The sequence below is a fragment of the Myripristis murdjan genome, chromosome 17 (genome assembly GCF_902150065.1).
Source record: "Myripristis murdjan chromosome 17, fMyrMur1.1, whole genome shotgun sequence".
NCBI lineage: Eukaryota > Metazoa > Chordata > Actinopteri > Holocentriformes > Holocentridae > Myripristis > Myripristis murdjan.
In genome coordinates this window covers 20900929-20920026 of record NC_043996.1, presented here as the reverse complement: position 1 = coordinate 20920026, position 19098 = coordinate 20900929, and the positions used below count along the sequence as shown (strand labels likewise).

General features: G+C 42.0%; 1 protein-coding gene across 3 annotated transcripts in view; it reads left to right on the top strand.

Annotated features, from left to right (window-relative positions):
* The first annotated feature begins 5250 nt into the window (after positions 1-5250).
* The window catches only part of LOC115374691 (adenylate cyclase type 1), a 38399-nt gene continuing 24551 nt past the window's right edge, over positions 5251-19098 (top strand). For 2 of the 3 annotated variants that reach the window (XM_030073743.1, XM_030073744.1), the window contains exons 1-4: positions 5635-6243; positions 10345-10494; positions 10868-10986; positions 18516-18627. In XM_030073743.1, the coding sequence (XP_029929603.1) occupies positions 5635-6243; positions 10345-10494; positions 10868-10986; positions 18516-18627 (990 nt within the window). Of the gene's footprint in view, positions 6244-10344; positions 10495-10867; positions 10987-18515; positions 18628-19098 lie in introns of all 3 variants that reach the window. The other variant, XM_030073742.1, reaches the window with a different exon arrangement.

Genomic DNA, 19098 nt, shown 5'->3' with positions numbered 1-19098 from the left:
TAACATCCGGCGTTACTGAGCCTCATCTGTTCCTACATCTCGTACCAACCTGCTCTTTTTGTTGCCTGCTTCCCAGGACTCTTTTCTTGACCTGATCTGACCTAGCCAATACTGCTATCACTGCCTAGGCCTCCATCTGTCTCTCCTTCTACCACCCTTTCTCTCTGTCTATCTGTCTCTACCTATGTCTGTATCTGTCTCTCTCTCTCTTACAAGCTCATTTTTTATTTGCAACTGTCAAAGTCACTGAATAGACGTCTTCTCTCATGCTCTGTCTTGTCTCTTCTCTCTGTCCTTCCCCTCACCAGCCCTGCACTCAGGCACCCAAGTTCAGCGCAGGGCACGTGAGACGCTGGAGAAAAGCCATGGTGGGAGGGGACAGGGCACATGGACTGGGCACAAACACCCACTCACACACATGCATGCACACACATACACACACACCGGCCTCTCCCAGATTACTTGACCTATCAGAAGCTTTAAGAGGATTCCACTGTGGGAGGGCTCTGCACTTGAATCTCATGCACCTGATGGCTATTGATCCACCCTAAGCTCGCACACAGACACACATGCCGAGCAAGTGCGATTGTTGGTTATTTTTCTCTGTCATCATAAACAAGCTCCTGATTTTGCTTCTTCATTTAGTGGCGTTGCCTGCAGAAGTCTGGTCCCCTGGATTCAGGTTTATAAAACTTAAAAAAAAAAAAAAAAAAAAGCATAACTCTGAGATTGAATGTTTAGTCAGAAATCAACCAAACACTGATCCACAGCTTATTAAAAGAGGAGTGAATACACAGGCAGAAAACCTTTAATATTTAGCCAATCTGAGCTCACATGTCAGTTTGTTTGGACAGTTCGGTTTCCAGCGCAGGTTATAATTGAAATATATCTGCCCGTAACGAGTATACACCAGCTGTTGGACTTATTAGCAATGCTGATGTGAGTGGAAGATTAGGAGGATGGTGCCGTTTAAGATCGAGGAGATACAGAATGAATTCCTCTGATGTACAGGCTGACAAGCAAAAGGTTGCAATCAGCAAGCTGTCACGCATTCAAAGGAAACTGGAAGACATAATGTACATAGAGCAGGAAAAGGAAAAAAACATTGCACCACAGGTTTTACTTATGTACAATTATTTATGTGTCGCTAAAACTGACTCATTTTATCAGTTTTTATCAGTTTTGGTCAAAATTGGTTGATAAATACTGCTTTATGTAATTAATCAGTTTTCTGTAATTTAGATGTACCATGCTGTGAAGTATGCACCACCCATTCCCATTTCTTACGGACAGTGTTGTTGTTTTCAACACATGACATTTGGCAGGAAACACTAAGAATCTGGCTCTAGATGTTATATGCAATCACAAATGCCTTTTGGAAAATGTTTCAGCAAAAGTTTACATGGCAAAGAGGTGAACCCTGATATATTGCTGGCAAGTTTTGTTGCATACTCACACACACACACACACACACACGTATATATGTTTGTGTGTGTGTGTGTGTGTGTGTATGTGTGTGTGTGTGTGTATACATATGTACATATGCATATATGTGTGCTGCTGAAATGATAGCATACTGGAGTGCATTTAACACTTGAATTATGTCTGTGTCTCAATCTTGGTCATGATTTCAGTAAAATAGCTTCTATATTTATCTGTTGGGAGTAGTATATATCGTGAATGTGTTTTGGTGAGGGAACAAATCATTCTCTGTGTTGAATGAGGACTAAATCTAGGGATTTTTTCCTCTACTCCAGTTTTGATTTGGTCATTATGTGTGTATTATGTTTTCACCTCTGACAAATGGAGTCTGCAGGTTCCTGCTCAAGGCTGGATTTGAACTTTTTTTATGTGCAAAACGGCTGACTTGCGGCCATATTTGATTAATATTTTATATTTTCATAACTAAAATGAAAGAAAAAAGTGACTTATGGCCATATTATGAAATTAATGTGGCAAAATAATGTGCACAGCAAACTCATGTACTTTCAAAGTTCCTTATTTTTTGTAGTTTTCTTTTTTTCTTCTTTTTTTGTTTAGTTTTCTTCGTCCTCTGAGTATACCATGGCAGGTACACCTGACTGACACTTGAGGAAAAAGGTGTTTTTACTCAGCACATTTTAATTAGGGCTGACATTAGCTAATTCCCAACATGCTTTGCCAGTCCCTCTTGGGTCTGGCTTGGCTGTTTCATTTGCTGGTGTTGAGCCAATCTGTCCGTGATTATAAGACCAGGAATGCTTTAACCACATCTGGGCGCTGGTGGGACTTGCCGTCTGCTGCTATCATCACTGACGATCACTTGATGACAGCAAGCGTAGAGCACTATTTAGCTGAAGGCAGCAGTTGGCTCTGAATATTCCTTTTGATATGCACAGCTTTTTCACCTTTATCCCCTTGTCTCCCTCCTAGCTCAAAACCAGTGGTGTGTGAACTAGCCTTCTCCTGCACCAGAAACATCCTGCTGGTTAACGAATTAAGCCTATGAAAAATCTTTTGAAGTGTTTTTTCCTAAGGAAGAAAGACAGTGACATTTTTAACTGCTCAGCTGACAAAAGAAGCTGATATTTTAAGAAGCATTGACCAAAGGCTCCATGTGATACATATTTGCAAGCTAGAGTTAGCTAAGATATTTCTCTCTTACTGTATATCCTATTAATCAACTTTTGAAAACCGGCTATATAATCCACAACCAGCTGAGAAGTTTTAAATTGCAACGAGGATCTGGGTTCTGAGGTGCATTTTATAATAATCCCTAATTTATTGGATAATAATTAAGCTGTTTTTTTTTTGTTTGTTTGTTTGTTTGTTTACATAATGCCATATTTGTAATGCAATATTTCAAATATGTGATCAACTCTTTTATGTTATGTCAAATGCTCAGCTGTTTCATGTCATTTTTAGCTTTGGAGTTTTTGTGTAAGAATGAAAGCGCAAGAGACAGAAATAGCACGACAGAACTGGAGGAAGCAAAGACAATGTTTAGTTCAGAGGCAAGCAGCAGGAAGCAGGCTGATGTCTCCTTGTCCGGTGCCCTTGGAGTGCAGCTCAGTGGTGTGAACTCCCATCAGACCTCTCTTTGTTCTGGGCAGATGAGGGGCCGGCTGAGAGTGGCCGTGCACTGACACCTGAAGCCATCAAAAGCAAGTGGGGATAACACTTTTATACCTTATGTTGCCTCTGCTTTCATCCCACTGCCCTGTACCACGAGCAGGCCAAGAGGTCCTCCTGGAATTCTGCACACCTTCACTGAAATGCAAGGCAATCAACTGTCAATCAGCAGCTTGCAAAAAAAAAAAGAAAAGAAAAGAAAAAAAAAAAGACTGCAAAGCTGCGTGGCCAGATAAAAAGCATTTTGAATGTCAGATTTTCATCTTGTTTGAATGCATAGTTTGACATTTACATCAAAGGCATGCGTGGTGTCTTATGAAACTGAAAACAGCAGCACTCATTATTGAGATTAATTTGGAAGCCGCCATACAAGTCATATTGAAATATTGATTAAGCTAATGACACAAAATCAATGCCAGATTAATTACACTCCGGGAGACGGACTCTAAATGAGGACACTGATGACACTGCTTTGTTTTATTTGTATGTCACCTTCGTGGGAGGCTCAGCCTTGTTACAGTATCCTTATCTTTGATAGGCAAACTAGGCTAAAAACCTATTAGGTGAGATAGAATATCAGCCTAATAGAAATGTGTCCTACATCCTGTGTCCCACATCTTTCCCTCAGAGGAGCAGAGGTAGATTTTTTTAACCTTTATTTACCCGGACTTGGCTTACTGAGCAGATTTACTCCTTTTCAGCAGTGTCATGCTTCATATTTGTAATGTACGTAGTGATCCCGCTTTGATAGACCTCATTGCATGTTTGTTGATTTACAGTACATTACAAATATGAAGCATGGCACTGCTTAAAAGGAGTAAATCTGCAGTGCTCAGTAAGCCAAGTCCGGGTAAATACGGGATCACTATAACCTCCCAGTTCTTCATTAGTGACTTGAATTTGGCTATATGAATCAAGTCAGATAGACCCAAGTCACAGTACAGCAAAGTCTGGAGCAGAAGGTATGAAACATGAAAGGGCACAGAGCAGTGAGACCTCCACTTGAAATTTAAATAAAATTCGTTGGGTTTCGCCAAAGCTCAGCCACACAGCATGCCTTTATAATAGTAAATCCACCAACAGAAAGTGGCAAGGTTGACAGAATGTTGCTTTTGCCACAATGAATGGCTTGGATGCTGCTGAATTTGCTTGCCTAGCATTGTTGCTTTTTTAAATTCAGAATTTACGAAGGTGCTAAGTACTTTGCTTTTTGTTTCTATTCTTATAACATCCCATTCATTTTCATTCATTCATTCATTTTTTGTATACCTGTCACAGTGCATTCATTCATTCAATAGCTGAGTTAGATCACTAAAAGCTACAAATACCAACAGTTGAGAGAGAGAGAGGCAGAGAGGTGGTGGTCTGTGTGTGTAGCATGGTTGAGTGCTGGACTTTGGCATGGGCCATCCATCTGTCACTTTCTTACTCCCTCCCTGGCACTGATGGGTCATGGCAGCGGCAGCCTCTGACGGATGACTAATCTTCCCTTGGTAATGAATGAGACACCACCATCTGAATGCCAAGAGAGTGGTGATGGTGAAGGTGGCTGCCTCACTGGCAATACAGAAATCATATGATGAGAGGTATGCAAGCATGGTCTCCCTTGTCTGTGCCAGCCATGGCTGCCAGCTTAGCAGAATCTCTGTGGTGCAGTTGCACAAGCTTTTGTGGCTCTTTGATTTTTGCAACATACACTGTAGAAACACAGATGCACAGAGAGAGAGAGAGAGAAAGAGAGAGAGAGAGAGAGAGAGATTTCTTAATGCATGATCTGAAAACATTGTTGTTTTCATTAAATCTGCCTCCCCCCTCTCTCCTCTCCCTCCCTCTCTCCTCTCCCTCCCTCTCTCTCTCTCTCTCTCTCTCTGTGTGTGTGTGTGTGTGTGTGTGTGTGTGTGTGTGTGTGTGAAGGAAGCAAGGAGAGGATGAAGAAGGACATACAAAATCTATGTGAAAATTAGAGTCTTGGCGAATATGTCATCTGGGCTTGGATGTGAATTGGCTGTGCCATCACTGATATATGCACTGCTGTGCTAGATTGGCCAGAGCAGCTCTGCAGCCGCACTGGTCATATTGTCTTGACTGTGCGTTGAGTAGCTGAGACCTGTCTTATCTTCACCTCATAATGCGCAGGCGTGATCCAATCTGAGCCCCGCAAAAAGCTGTTACCATCTGAAATAGACGTCGTGTGTGTTGCTCTCTGTATTCATGTTGCGCTCAAACGAATGCTAGAAAAAAAAATCCCATTTCTTTTTTTTTCTTTTCTTTTTTTTCCTTCCTTTTTTGCGGATCGTCCTCAAAGCCAGATAGGACATGAAGGCTTCCTTGGCAACTGATCTCGACGAACAACAGATTTCAACCTGTGGATAGTGTGGAGCGCGTCTGTGGCCACCGGCCAGTCTCCGCTATCTGGGACGCTCTGTCTCCAGCCCGCTGTGCGCTTTTTGTCGCTGGCTCCGGTCCGTGGCGGTGTGGGATCCGGTGTTCCGTTGACCTCAGCTGTGAACAGATTTTCAGTTTATGAATGGCACTGACATGGAGGAAATACCGTTTCAGAAAGTCAAAACCAGGCGGAAGAGAAGTCACTGTCCACCGGGCGTCCCTTTGACCACCATCGTCTGTGAGGACGAGTTCGACTGCAAGGAGCTGGAGTCTCTCTTCCAGAACTATAACCTGAAGCTGGAGCAGACGTCCACTCTCAAAGCCCTGGCCGTCCTCATCTTCATGGCATCAACGCTGGCCGTCGTGGAGTTGCTGTCCGGCCCCAGCCTCACCATCTCCAAGGGGTCCCATCCGGTCCACTGTATCATCTTCGTCTCCCTGTTCATTGTAACTAATGTCAAGTACCTGCAAGTGACTCAGCTCCAGCAGATCGTCAACCTGACGTTGCTCTTCGGCTTCACGTTTTCCTTCCTCTGCTGTCCCTTCTCCCTCGGCGCGATGGGGATGGAGCCCCCGACGTCCCCGGAGCAAGGCATGTGGCAGCTCATACTTGTCACCTTCGTCGCCTATGCGCTCCTGCCTGTGCGGACACTCTTGGCTGTTGTGTTTGGAATAATGGTGTCCATCTCACATATGATTGTCACTGCCACTTCGGTCACAGTAAAAACGCAGAAACTATGGAGAACGGTGAGTATAGGCTACATCGAACTCGAGTTACAACATGATTGTGCATTAGTGTCCTGCAAAATCAAAGGGAGTTTATCAGCTTGGATTCCCGTTTTTCTGTTGTTGATTAGAAGGCTATTATCGCCTTTATTAGCATTATGTGTACAAGCTTCAGTCCGTGTCAAAGGGGTGGGGTGCAAAGCCAAATACACACGGGAGAGTTCAGTTCAGCACCAAGGACAGCTCCCGTGGTTTGACATTACTATTTCAATAGGCTATGCTTTGACCAGACCAGACCAGGCAGGTTGTCATTCTACGAGAAAGGGCTCAAAAACATAAATTCATACACTGCATCAAGTTAAACCAGAGCTCTGTTTGTGAGCTCAGATGAAATGAGAGTTGTATGGAGAGTTTTTAGGAGGCTTGATCCAATGTTACCATGGAATGGGGACAATATTGGCCAAAAACATTGTGTGAAAGTATAGGCTGTTTGTTTGAAAACTCAAGCTGTAAACACCTTCACTAACTTTTCCCTGAGTAGTGAAATATTATAATTGTATATAATATATTTGTATTATATTTATATATTACTGAAGTTGCTGAGTTCACTGTATCGTCAGATTGAAGCTATATTTCATTGCAGTGACATGCCACTTCTCAGTAAACAGTATATTCTTACTTAGAAATAATATTGCATTGAGCATTTACTTGAAAAGCACATTTAATATATACAGCACAAGGCACTGGGTTTTGATTGATCAGCTCAATTACGTCTACACTCACATCCCTCATTCATAACCAAACTGCTCTTCATCCACACAATAACATATTTTGTGTGATAAAAGATCATCATAAAGCAATGATCTAAGATGTACATTACTCTGACTCCTTTGAGCAGGTGAACATTAATTTTTCACCAATTTTAAGGAATGCATAGCACAGTTTCACAGTACATGGTGACAGAAAGAAGGAAAATACGAGCAGTAGAGTGCATAAGCCCAAACATGACTCTGCTTCTCTGGGAATAGTGTGGTTCAGCTGCTGAGGATCTGGCTGAGAATGAAGAACCTAAGAGACGGCCTCCCAGCACCAGAAGTAGGACAAGTCAGAGGGCCAGACACAGCACACATTCAACACTATGCAATACTTCAGTTGTGAAAAAGAGGGCAAAGTCAGGCGTGTCATTTCTTAGCTGAAATAGAAATTGGTACACCACTCTCTGTACATTCATATATCTTTGTCTGCCACACAGACAGACACACACAGACACACACACACACACACACACACACACACACACACACACACACATGCACCCACCTGCACACGTACATTCTGACTGTCACCAGGTGTGAAGAGTGAAGATATGTCATATCAGTCAGACCCTGCAGGGGAAATGGAAGGTTTCCTGCCACTGTGAAACATATGACATGAAGATTGTGTATTTGCTCGAAAAGAAATTTAGAGTTGGTCAGTTCATTTTCCCGTCTTTGGATGGGGACAGCGCATTTGTCAAGTAGATTGTTTTCCTGTTGTATGTATGCCGTGAGCTACCTGCATAGCCAGGACAGTGAAGGACAGCGTTAGCTGGACGACTAGGGATAGCTAATCCATTAAGCTCAGAGATGAGCCCTGTGGCATGACCCTGCACAACCCAGGCTTGCACCAACCACCCACCTCAGGTCCCAACACCCTAGTCTACCTTTTGCTTCATGCCTCATTTTACCTGACATATTATTCTGGAGCAATAACCATTGAGTATACTTTGCTTTATAATAACAAAAACTACCCTAGTGCTAGTTGTTAGCTGTGACTGGCTGAGTAATGTAACCATTCGAGTAATGTAACCATTCAAATTGCCCTCTATGATGACTGTCATGGATACAGAAAACACCTCTAATCTGATAGCAACACCATTTATCCATACAGCAAAGGGTTCGAACCAGTAACATTCCACTGAATGCCATTAGTTTGAAATTTTGCAAAGCTGACAAGAAAAAGAAAGAAGAAACAGGAAACGATAATGCTACCATAATAAAATGTTTACCTCATCAGATAGCTGTTCAGATGCACTTACAACCCACAGAACAGACAAAATTTGAAGGATATTTGGGTGATCTCAGTGAACAGGAAGGCATCCTAGTGAGTTTCACCACATAATGCTACTCATAATTCCTTGAAAACATCAGGTACAACTGAAGACACATCTATATATTTTAAAATGAAATCATGCAAATAAAATGGAAATGTTTTATTATCAGAATAAATTGTACACTGTGTAACTGTAGTTATACACAACCATCATAAGACACTTAAAAGTGATTTCTGTGCGGAACAAGAGATATAAAAAACTGTCCTTCCTTCACTTTACACTGCTGTTGCATTGGTTGTATCTAATGCTCCAAAAGTCAGTCACAGCTATCTGCAGACCAGTATCAGTTATAACCACAGGTACAAGAATGAGAGCTAACAAGCAGCTCAAATTCAGTAGTGCTGTCAGGTCATACATGCACAGCCAAAGATATACTTAATCAAAGCTCCACAGTTGCTTGTTCACTATCTGAGCATGTAGATTCTAGCTAGCACGGCTGCCAAGTATAAATAAAAAATGGTGCCAACAAAATATTCTTTTCAAGGCATTCCATGGTTTGCTGGACTGGGACACATGCTGAGTGTTTGTGACACTGGGAGCCTGCAGTCAAAAGTTGTCTTTATTTCATATGTTCCCTTGTCCCTTTCTTCATGCTGCTTAATGAAGCTTGACTGCCCTTAAATTATACTAAATTAATTATAATAATAATAATAATCATGGTAATGAATTCAACTGCTCCCACAACTCATGATTTTGTAGTCCAGTTTTCATGGTGTTATTTTTACTGCTTTGCTTCAGCGCTATTGTCCTCCATCACTGACTGTAGTAAACACCAGTGATGAATGACTTGAGACACGTAGAGAATGAATGCCTCCACGCTACAGCGATATACTGCTGCTTAGGGTAATGGCTTGCTAGTGTATACAGTATTTCAGCAACACTCGTGAATGTGGGACAGAGTTTGATTGTGTGCAAAGTCATACTCAGTCAACGTCAGTGAAATGGGACACACTCACTTTCTACCTGAAGCTACTGTCTCTCCTTTTCCTGCTCCTGGTGGGAAGCAGTCATGCTGCTGTGCGTCTATTGTGATGGAAGAACTAGACGAGGGGCTCTCAATGTTTTTATGTCACAGACCCCCAGATAGACAAAAATTAGATATTAGGCCCTGTGTGTTTGTCCCAGAGACCCCCTCCTCACACACACACACACACACACCACTGCCTCCCTTTATGGAAGGATTTTTTGCCGTTGTTAATTTAGTTTTGACTGTCTACACCATCTGTAGGTAGGATAATAGTGGTTAAAGTGAAGCCAGCTATATTTTCACCAAATGGGATATAGTTAGAAAAATTATTGTGAAGTTAAATCATTTTTCATTTTACCAAAGGCCCTTGGAGATGTTTGAGGAGTCAGTTTACAGCATTTATAGCAACAAAATGTTTTATGTTTTATTGCACACCTTATGTGTAGAATTTTGGCTGAAAATATTTGTGCATTATACATCAGCAGTAACTCGATCTGCATCAGCCTTACACAGGAGCCAGATGGTTCAGATGCAGCTATCTAAGCTTTACTTCTCAACTTCATCATGCATAATGAATGTAAAGCAACGGCACATATGCTGTGCCGCAAGAGGTTAGACTTGAATCTCAGATACCTGTCAACCCAGACTACTTCACTGTCTTTATTGTGATTTCCAAAGCAAGTTTGACCCCAAACAGATGCCTTTTTGGATTCAAAATAGATACTGTATAACACAAAAATGTTATACATGTAAGGTGCTGAGTCTATTTAATGTCTTGCCCTGTTCCTTGAACCTCATATGATGCCTTTGTAGTTAATGTATAATTATATAATTTAAACTCTGCCGGCTGCCTGTATATCTCTGCATCACTGTTATAAATATTTGTACTTCTATTGCACTTGGCGATAAAAATGAAAGTGAGTGGTCCAAGATCTGTATGAACATGTTTAGTGAGTTTAACATCCGTGCTGAAGAACTGAGTGTGTGTGCTATGTTGTTTCAGTTGGTTGCCAACACAGTGCTGTTCACCAGTGTCAACCTGTCAGGGCTGTTTGTACGCATCCTGACAGAGCGAGCCCAGAGGAAGGCCTTCCTGCAGGCTCGCAACTGCATCGAGGAGCGACTCCGCATGGAGGATGAGAATGAGAAACAGGTACAGGCACCTGTATACTGCAGAGAGTATGGGTGAAAATCAGATGTATATGTGTGCATGTGTGTGCATGTGTGTGTGTGTGTGTGTGTGTGTGTGTTTTCCATTTTATTTTTTTCTCTCTTTTGCGCCATGAGTCATTTCCACTCAGTATTCATTTCTGTTAGATTTCATGCCTTTTTGTCTCACACTTTTCTTATCTCTGCTAAGACTTTCTCTTATGATAACTTTGCTATGTATGACTATATGCATGTAGTCTTTATCTTCTTGTCTCTATTTCTCTCTCTCTCTCTCTCTCTCTCTCTCTCACTCACACACACACACACACACACACACACACACACACACACACACACACACACACACACACACACAGGAACGCCTATTAATGAGTCTGCTGCCCAGGAATGTAGCTATGGAGATGAAGGAGGATTTCCTGAAGCCTCCAGAAAGGATCTTCCACAAAATCTACATCCAGCGTCATGACAATGTCAGGTATGCACCTCAAAACAACCCAACACTGCTGTGCATCAAGCCACAGCTGATTATTAATACAAACGCCTCTAAGCTGTCAAATGACTTAAACAGTGGCATCTGCACACATATTCTTCTTGCGGGATAATTTCTAGCTGAAACAGAGGAATAAATGCTTTCTCTGTGCATTATCGTGCATGCTGAAAATGAAGAAAATAACTTGACCCAACATGTCCTTTGGAGAGAGCACTGAGGGCTACACAGTGTAGTGTAATATGACCCAACAATGTCCTAAACCATTAAGGCACCCCAGGCCACACAAAACTGAAACATTTAATTCTTAATGCACTAAAATCAAGGGTGAGCCCCTGACTCATTTATTGAAGATTTGATTATTTATCAGCCCAAAGAAAACCTCATCCAAGGTCACAAGCAAAAACATTATGTTGCACTTTTCATTTATTCGATGCACACTTCTCCGCCCCTTGCAGAACGTAAGCCAGCTATTTTTGGTTTCGGGCAAAGATACAGAATTTGGAACGATGGTAGAATAATGCTAATGGTTGCAATGAATGAACCAAATATTAATGCCAAGGTCAAAATCTGTCATGTTTTTGTTGGACTAAAGCTGGTATGCCATTGCTGTGTATATGCCAACTTGTGGGCCATCACATATCAGCAGTCCTCAGGGGAAACAAGGCTTTGGGAGTTATGGTTCCTACTGGGTACAGAGAAAGGCGGATTAAGCAATGCTTAGTGAGCAGGAGATTCCTCTGGCGCTTATGCAATGTCCTGCCCGGTTGCCAAGCTCCCAACTGTTTGGGTTCAGCTGCTCAGTGTGTTCTCTCTATAGATCAATACTTTACACTACAGGTCAATAGCCACTGAATCCCAGGCTAACTTGTGCGTGTTACAAATAAGTCCACCGATAGTGATATGATTAATCTTATGCAGTCGGTATATTATTTATGGCTGTCAAAGCCAATGAATGTCTCGCTCTCTCTCACTCTTCCCTCCCTGCCCTCCTGCCTCCCTCCTTTTCTTCTGTAAACAAACCAACTGTTAATCAATTAAGCCTGACGTTTGTGGATAGGTTGCCTCAGCCATTCATTTACCTCTGTCGTCACTGCACTGCTGCTGTACGGCTCTCTGTGTCGCTCCTGCTTCTGTCCCACTGACTTCCATGTAGCTGCAGCCAGTTAAGTTCAGTTTTTCACTCCTGTGTCACTGAGATATACAGTTTATTTGAAAGCATGAAGTGTGCCACTTTAGCTTCATCCCTCAGCATTCCACTTGTGACATTCTTTTTGATTCTTTATTTCCCCTCACTGTGTTTGTAATTCTCTTTTTTTCCCCTCTGTTAATTCCCTTATCCTGCTACAACATTTCCTTGTTTCCTTGTCTTATCTCCTCCCCTTCCTCCTTCCGTCCTCTGTGTTGTCAGAGCAGCAGAGAGGCTTGAGGAGGAGAGTTTGCTTAGCCCCAGGATTAAGCTGCTGCAGGGGATTAAATGCAATGGAGACTAAATTCTTGTTGCATAACGCTGTGTGTGCAGTGGTTAAATATGGACACATCTCAGTGGAGCAGTGCTGATTGCTTTTGTGCCTTGAACTCCTTCAACTAGAGCCACCCTGCGAGAGTGATCTAGGCTTGATGCAGACATGATTTATGTGATTTGGGTGCGCTGTAATTAGAAAGTAAACAGTGTGCAGCGCAATTTACTCAATGTTTTTTTCATTATGTTCTGAGACCGTGGGCAGCGTTTGATTTGATTAAAATCTAACCAAGGGAATATGGTAATAATGGTCTTGTGAAAATGGAACAGTAAATCAATAAAAAAAAAAGAACTGTATGATTCCAAAGTTACAAACCTATGTGTTATAAAATATGTGGGACATTATGACCCCATATTTAGGACAACACCTCTAATGTCAAAATATAATGCGATTCGGGAGATCATGTTGTTATGTTGTGTTCATAAATATTAGAGGAAGCACCAACAATGTAATGATTAAAAATAGATGTGATGAGAATGCTTGAGAATTGAAAACGAAACCAATGAATGAAAGGAATATTTGAAATCACCAGTTATTTAATCAAATTGCATTTGCATTTTCCGAGTCACCACTCAATTTATCACCCTGTTCACATTAATTTCCATCGCCTCCCAATTTTTGTTACCTCCACCCGTCTAGGGCTCACCTTAAATAATAAATGGCATTTTCGTTGTTTATATGATGAATAATAAATGATAGAAAGTGGTGATAAATGATGAAAATGGCTCTCCTCCATCTTGGTGGTGGAACGATCTGCCCACCTCATTGAATCATCATCTATTTTAATCAAACTGACTTTAGATTTACCATATCACTTCACAATTTACCTCTCAATTTTTTTAACTCCTGAGCTTTTTTTTTGTTTGTTTATTTCTTTTGTTTTTGCATTTTTGGTTAATTCAACCCCTCACCCTTAAATACACACAACACACCAGTAAAGGCCTCTCCTTGGCAGTATAGATAATATACTACTTTATTTAATATTGTTATATAGAAGGCAAAGAGGACTTTTATGGGTTTAGTTATTGTAATATAATAATTTATATGTGTTTGTGTAAAACTGTGACATGAAGGATGAGCTCAGGATGCAGAGAAAAAAAATCTGATGTGAGGAATGAAATTACCTGCATAAACTGAGATCATTGAGAGAATAAACAGTCAGTTACCTGTTACTTACTATCAATGTACTCTCTTAACTGCATACATTTGTATAAAATGCCGCCATCATCACTGTGTTTACTTTATTTTTTGTTTGAATGTTTTTGCATACATTTGGCTGCAAAACCATGTCTATATGAAGGGATAAAAAAAAAAAAATCTTGAACTCAAATCCCTATGAGATTATATCCAGATACTGGCACCGGTCAAAGCGCACAGAGATTGCAAACATACCCATACACATCTTGATAGACATCATCACCCAAAGCCCACAAAGTATTTTCATCACTCCAGGCTCCCGCACACATATAGCTCAAACATGGTGGCATATATAGACAAAGCATCAGTGAAGTCTAAATAATGATATCCTCATGCAGTTATTCTCTTTTCCGACTGACCTATTTTGGCCACTGAGGGGGATGTCAGTCTTGCTGATGCTCCCACACACATAAAGTAAGTACAAGCAGTTCTTTAGATGAAATGTATTATGGGACCCCTGTGCTACATGATTTTATAGGATCTTCTGTCTCACCTCCCTCGCCCGGTCTGATGTCAGCACATAATACCAGGTACACACCAGAGGGACCGGTCCAAAGTTGACCCCCACATTGGAACAAAGCTTATGTTTTGTGCTTTGTGATTGCATTGTAATCACATTTGCCCAAACAGCTCGCGCATCCCACTGAGGAGCAAGGGAGATTAGCATAACTGGGGGAATACGTCTCCTAGAACATGTGCCCTTGGTGGGGGAAATGATGGATGAGATTATGTGTGTGTGTGTTTGTGTGTGTGTGTGTGAGTGTGTGTGTGTGTGTGTGTGTGTGTGTGGTTGTGGTTGTGGTGGGGAGGGGAGTAGGGTGGATGCTAGTTACCACAGAACTAATCATCTCTGCATTAAATGGCTGGGGAAAAAAAATCTTTGTATTGAGTGCTGTGTCTACAGTTTAGAGTTAGGCTGAGTAGAGGCTTGAGTTGGGGCCCAGGTGTGGCCTGGGCAGAGGGGAAAGCTGTGGTCAGGAGAAATGATGTTACTTGTGCCGTCGCTGGGACTGAAGGTGTATCTAGGGCTGAGGAAGTTGAAGGTGCAGAGGGTGTCGGTGGTGTTGGCTCAAAGGTTGGAGCCATGCAATCACTGCAATTATGCAGGAGGTCCACATGAAATTTGAACTAATGTGGATGTTTGCTGCAGTGGTTCAGTCCAGGATTACCTGAATGAAGGGAGATCAGAGCTGTTGGCTATTGGGAGTTTTGGGGGGCATGGAGTTTTCAGATGCATGTTTATCATGGGTGAAACTGTGTCTGGTCTCCAACTGCACTGACAGGCAAGCTCCACTGTAGGCAAATAGTGTCAACTAGTGTAGCAAGCAGGACTTATTCAACTTTGCATTACCCACATATTTTGATATTCAAAACATTTATATAGCTGAGAAAGCTTTCTAAACTGGAAAGCTGGAATGATTTTAATAACCAGGACATGGAGCTGGAGAAATAAGTTTCAATCAATCAAAACTAATTGAGGAAAATCTCCTGTTAATGATGATACTAATGATGTTTTCACTGGTAAATCTGTCTTAATTGACTGTGCAGACCCACTGGGGCCACCAGCAATATCTGCCTTCTTCCTCCAGGCAGCATTTCCCCTATCAGTGTCCGAAGAAGATCTATATTGGTAGGGACAGAGGGAAATCCCAACACCGCAACACCTATTTGTCCTCAAAAGAACATGGATTCTGTTCAAAATGGGACACCACCCACACTACATGTAACATGTGGTGTCTTTAGAATGGTATAATCCAGCTCTGAATGTTAACTTACTTCAGTTAACTTACTTCCTTGTAATGAATTGCATCACCCCCAGATGCCCTGACTTCCTAGCTTATTGAGGTAACATAAGTGCTGATGAGACTGATATTTTTTCATGGCAATGTGAACAAGTAAACATGTTTCCCCCAAAACACCAACACCTCTGGCCCAGAATCTGTAATGAAGAGCACAGCCAGCTTGTTGGCAGCTACACGCTGAGTCAGAGAACACCCCACAAGGCCCCCTTTGGAGGATCTGCAAAAAAAAAAAAATGATTTGGACATTGCTTGGAAGGAAGTTGGAGTGTCTCAATCAGTGTGATAAGCTGGTCCTTAGCACACAACTTAACCTTGAGTCATCAGGTCTTCTGTGTCCTGTGGCATAGCTTGGTCAAAATTTTGTGATGATATAAGAATCCATTCAGCAGTTATGAGCCGTTTTGTAATATGCCACATACCACACCTCCTTTTGGCAAAGGGGTTCAAAAAGTGAGCCACTTCTTGGCCCCGTAACCAACCTACCCACCAAAATTTTGGGGAAATCTGAACAAGCCTTTGGAAGTTATGCCACATAATACACTGTAATATCCTGCACCCACTACCATGCTGCCTTTTAGCCACAGGGCAGGAAAGATTAGGCACTTCTTCCTTGGCCCATGACCAACCTTCCTAAGTACTTTGGTGGAAATATGAACATCCGTTTGGACGTTATGCCGTTTTCTGACAAAAAAATGACTGTTCAAACACTAATTCACAGCCCATCCCTTTCTGATTTCATTAGGCAAGGAGCAACTATCCAGTTTCTTACCCTGCTCACACTGAAGTTATTTAACTGTTGCGCCAAAGTCCCACTGGAAGAGAGAATCTGCCAAATGCCTAAGTAGTTTGTAAGCTATCCCAGCATACACTGGGTGGTGAACTCCTCACATCTCATAGAAAACTGATGGCAGAGGCATTGATTATTTGGTGAGCAAAAGGCAGTGCAACTCCCCCATGTGTCCCTGGCATGGCTGTCTCTGCCCAAATTTGTTGCCATACTTTGCAGCATTCGAGTAAGTGGGTGGAGGGCAACTATCTTGCCTGCGATCTTGCCTGTTTGATGTGGGAGATGAGGGAGATGTCTTTTAGTGAGAAGTCGCAGGCACTCTGTGTTTACTCTGACAGTATGACTCTGAAATAAGTAGCAGTGTTTTCCACAAAAAAAGAAAAGAAAAGAAAAATGAAAACAGTCAGGGCTCAGCTGAGTGCAACTTACCCTTAGTAAAGCGTGCTAGAAGACTTGGTTTAGGTGAAGATATAATTAAATGAGTGATGATCTGTGGCATTGCTTACACTTAACCTTCTGTTTTGAATTTATTTGTCTCCCTACCAGTATCTGCGCTTTGTTGTGAAAACTTGTGGTATTTCATAAATTTTCATCAAACCATTCTCAAAGCTTGGAGCTGTTCTTTCCTCTCACACCTAGGATTGTGATACCATCCTCTCTATTTAAACTTAATCCACATTGAATGCATGATCGCTAAGGCTGGGAATCCTTGGTTAATCTTACATTAAGCTTGTTTGTGTTTACACTGTGTTCCTGTAGAGCGAATGGCAGAAAAGAGGCCAGAGACATTTAAGCGAAAATCAACATCAGTAATATCACTTTTACGGTGGCTCATGAGGAACAGTTTAAGGGAAAAAATTTCGAAATTGTTTTGGCTCGGATCCCTGACCAGGCATAAAACAGAATTTGTTGTGTTAGTTTGAGGGATTATATCACTGGGCATGTGTTGTGTAGGCTGATCATTCAAAATAAATTTGGTCTTTCTCCAGCTCTTTGCTCACTGCACACACTGTTGATGGGTGCAATACACTCAAACCTGCATCCAGACGACAGTTGGGTGCCTTATTTTAGTCACTTTCCTTAAATAGGCTCTTGTATCACTTCAGTCCTATTCAAACTTTTAGCAAATTAAACTTTTAACTTTAAGTGTTTCCACTAACACAGTATTTAACGTTCCAAATGTTTGCCAGTCACAGATGGTCGCCAATTAAAACATTCACAGCAAATTGAATCCATTGCCTCTCATTATGTTGACATCTGCGATACGACAAAATGACATTTAGCAGCTCCCCTTCAACGATACAACACTCGTCACATTGTGAAAAGTGCGGCCCACATGCAGACAGCAGTCTGTCTTCAATGCGAGCGCTGCAGACACGCAAGTGGTTTCGGCCGGTCATGGTTTGATGACTAATCCCCTTCACACTCTCCATTGCCACACAGCACTCAGGGCAATTCCTTCACAAGAAAACTCTTGTTCTGCACTGATGCAGATTGATAATGAGCAGTCTCTCAGGGGCAAGGGGACCACATTAAGACACCCGAGTTGTCAACCCAAGTAACCTTACCTTCGGGCTGTGTTGTCAAACTACAATGAAACATGAAGAATAAGTTCATCAGCATAAATAATAAACAGCACAGAAAACGCTTGGAATATGTCAGCACTGTAGATAACCTCACTGACCCTGAACGTAAAGCTCTTTCAGTCCTGTGAACCAACTGTCAGAAGCGAGAACAAGTCCACCTGGAGAGACTTTGACATTGCCTACATGGTTGCGTTATGTCCCAGAATGTCTTCTCTCCGGCTCCTAACAGGACATGGCTCTGCTTTGATCCCCGTGAGAATGGTCTCGTTTCTATTTTGAGTAGTTCTGCTCGACTGCGCTGCCACTCAGTTAGAGAGTGGAGTGGAGCGGGGTCTTTTCGCTGCCACAGGTCATTAATTTGAATGTTTGATTAGTTTGTGGTAAACACATTAACCAATGTGAATGTTCAAACTGACTTTGGCTCAGGCTTCCTAAATGTCATTTTAAACAAATTCCTTAAAGCTAATCTAATCAGGCACCCAATAATCTTGTTTCCTTCATACAGTCTAACATGCTGCTATAAATAACTTTAACTGACCCAACCCCCTCTCTCTTTCTCTTTGCTCTCTCTCTTTCTCCCTTTCTCTCTCTCTCCCTCTCTCTCTCTCTTTCTCCCTAACAGCATCCTGTTTGCAGATATAGTCGGATTCACCAGCCTAGCCTCCCAGTGTACAGCCCAGGAGCTGGTTAAACTACTAAATGAGCTATTTGGAAAGTTTGATGAGCTTGCCACGGTGAGTCTATTGTCCTTCCTTGAACACTTTGTTATCCAATAGTTACATTCACTGATGTCATGTCTCTCAAAGGGCTGGACTTTTGCTCCCTGTGTCCCAAACTCCGACCCAGCACAGCTTTGTGTGTGTGTGTGTGTATGTGTGTGTGTGTGTGTGTGTGTGTGTGTGTGTGTGTGTGTTTATGTCACTTTAAAGACCCTGGCTACAGGCTGCTGGCACATGCCACTATTATACCAGCTTAGTATGATGTCACAGCGAGCACTGGAGGCCCATATGATGTTTAATATGATTACCCAGTGCTTCATTTGAGGAAGAGTTGACAGACCTCTTTAATCCATGCCAGATTTACTCAGGGCTAAACCTTGTCTCCACTCTGGCTGTCTCAATGGACTGAATGAAGAGACTGCTGGGTTGTGTTTGTCCCAATCTCTTGGTTTGCATGAAGAAAAGATTTGAGCCCCCACATCTGTC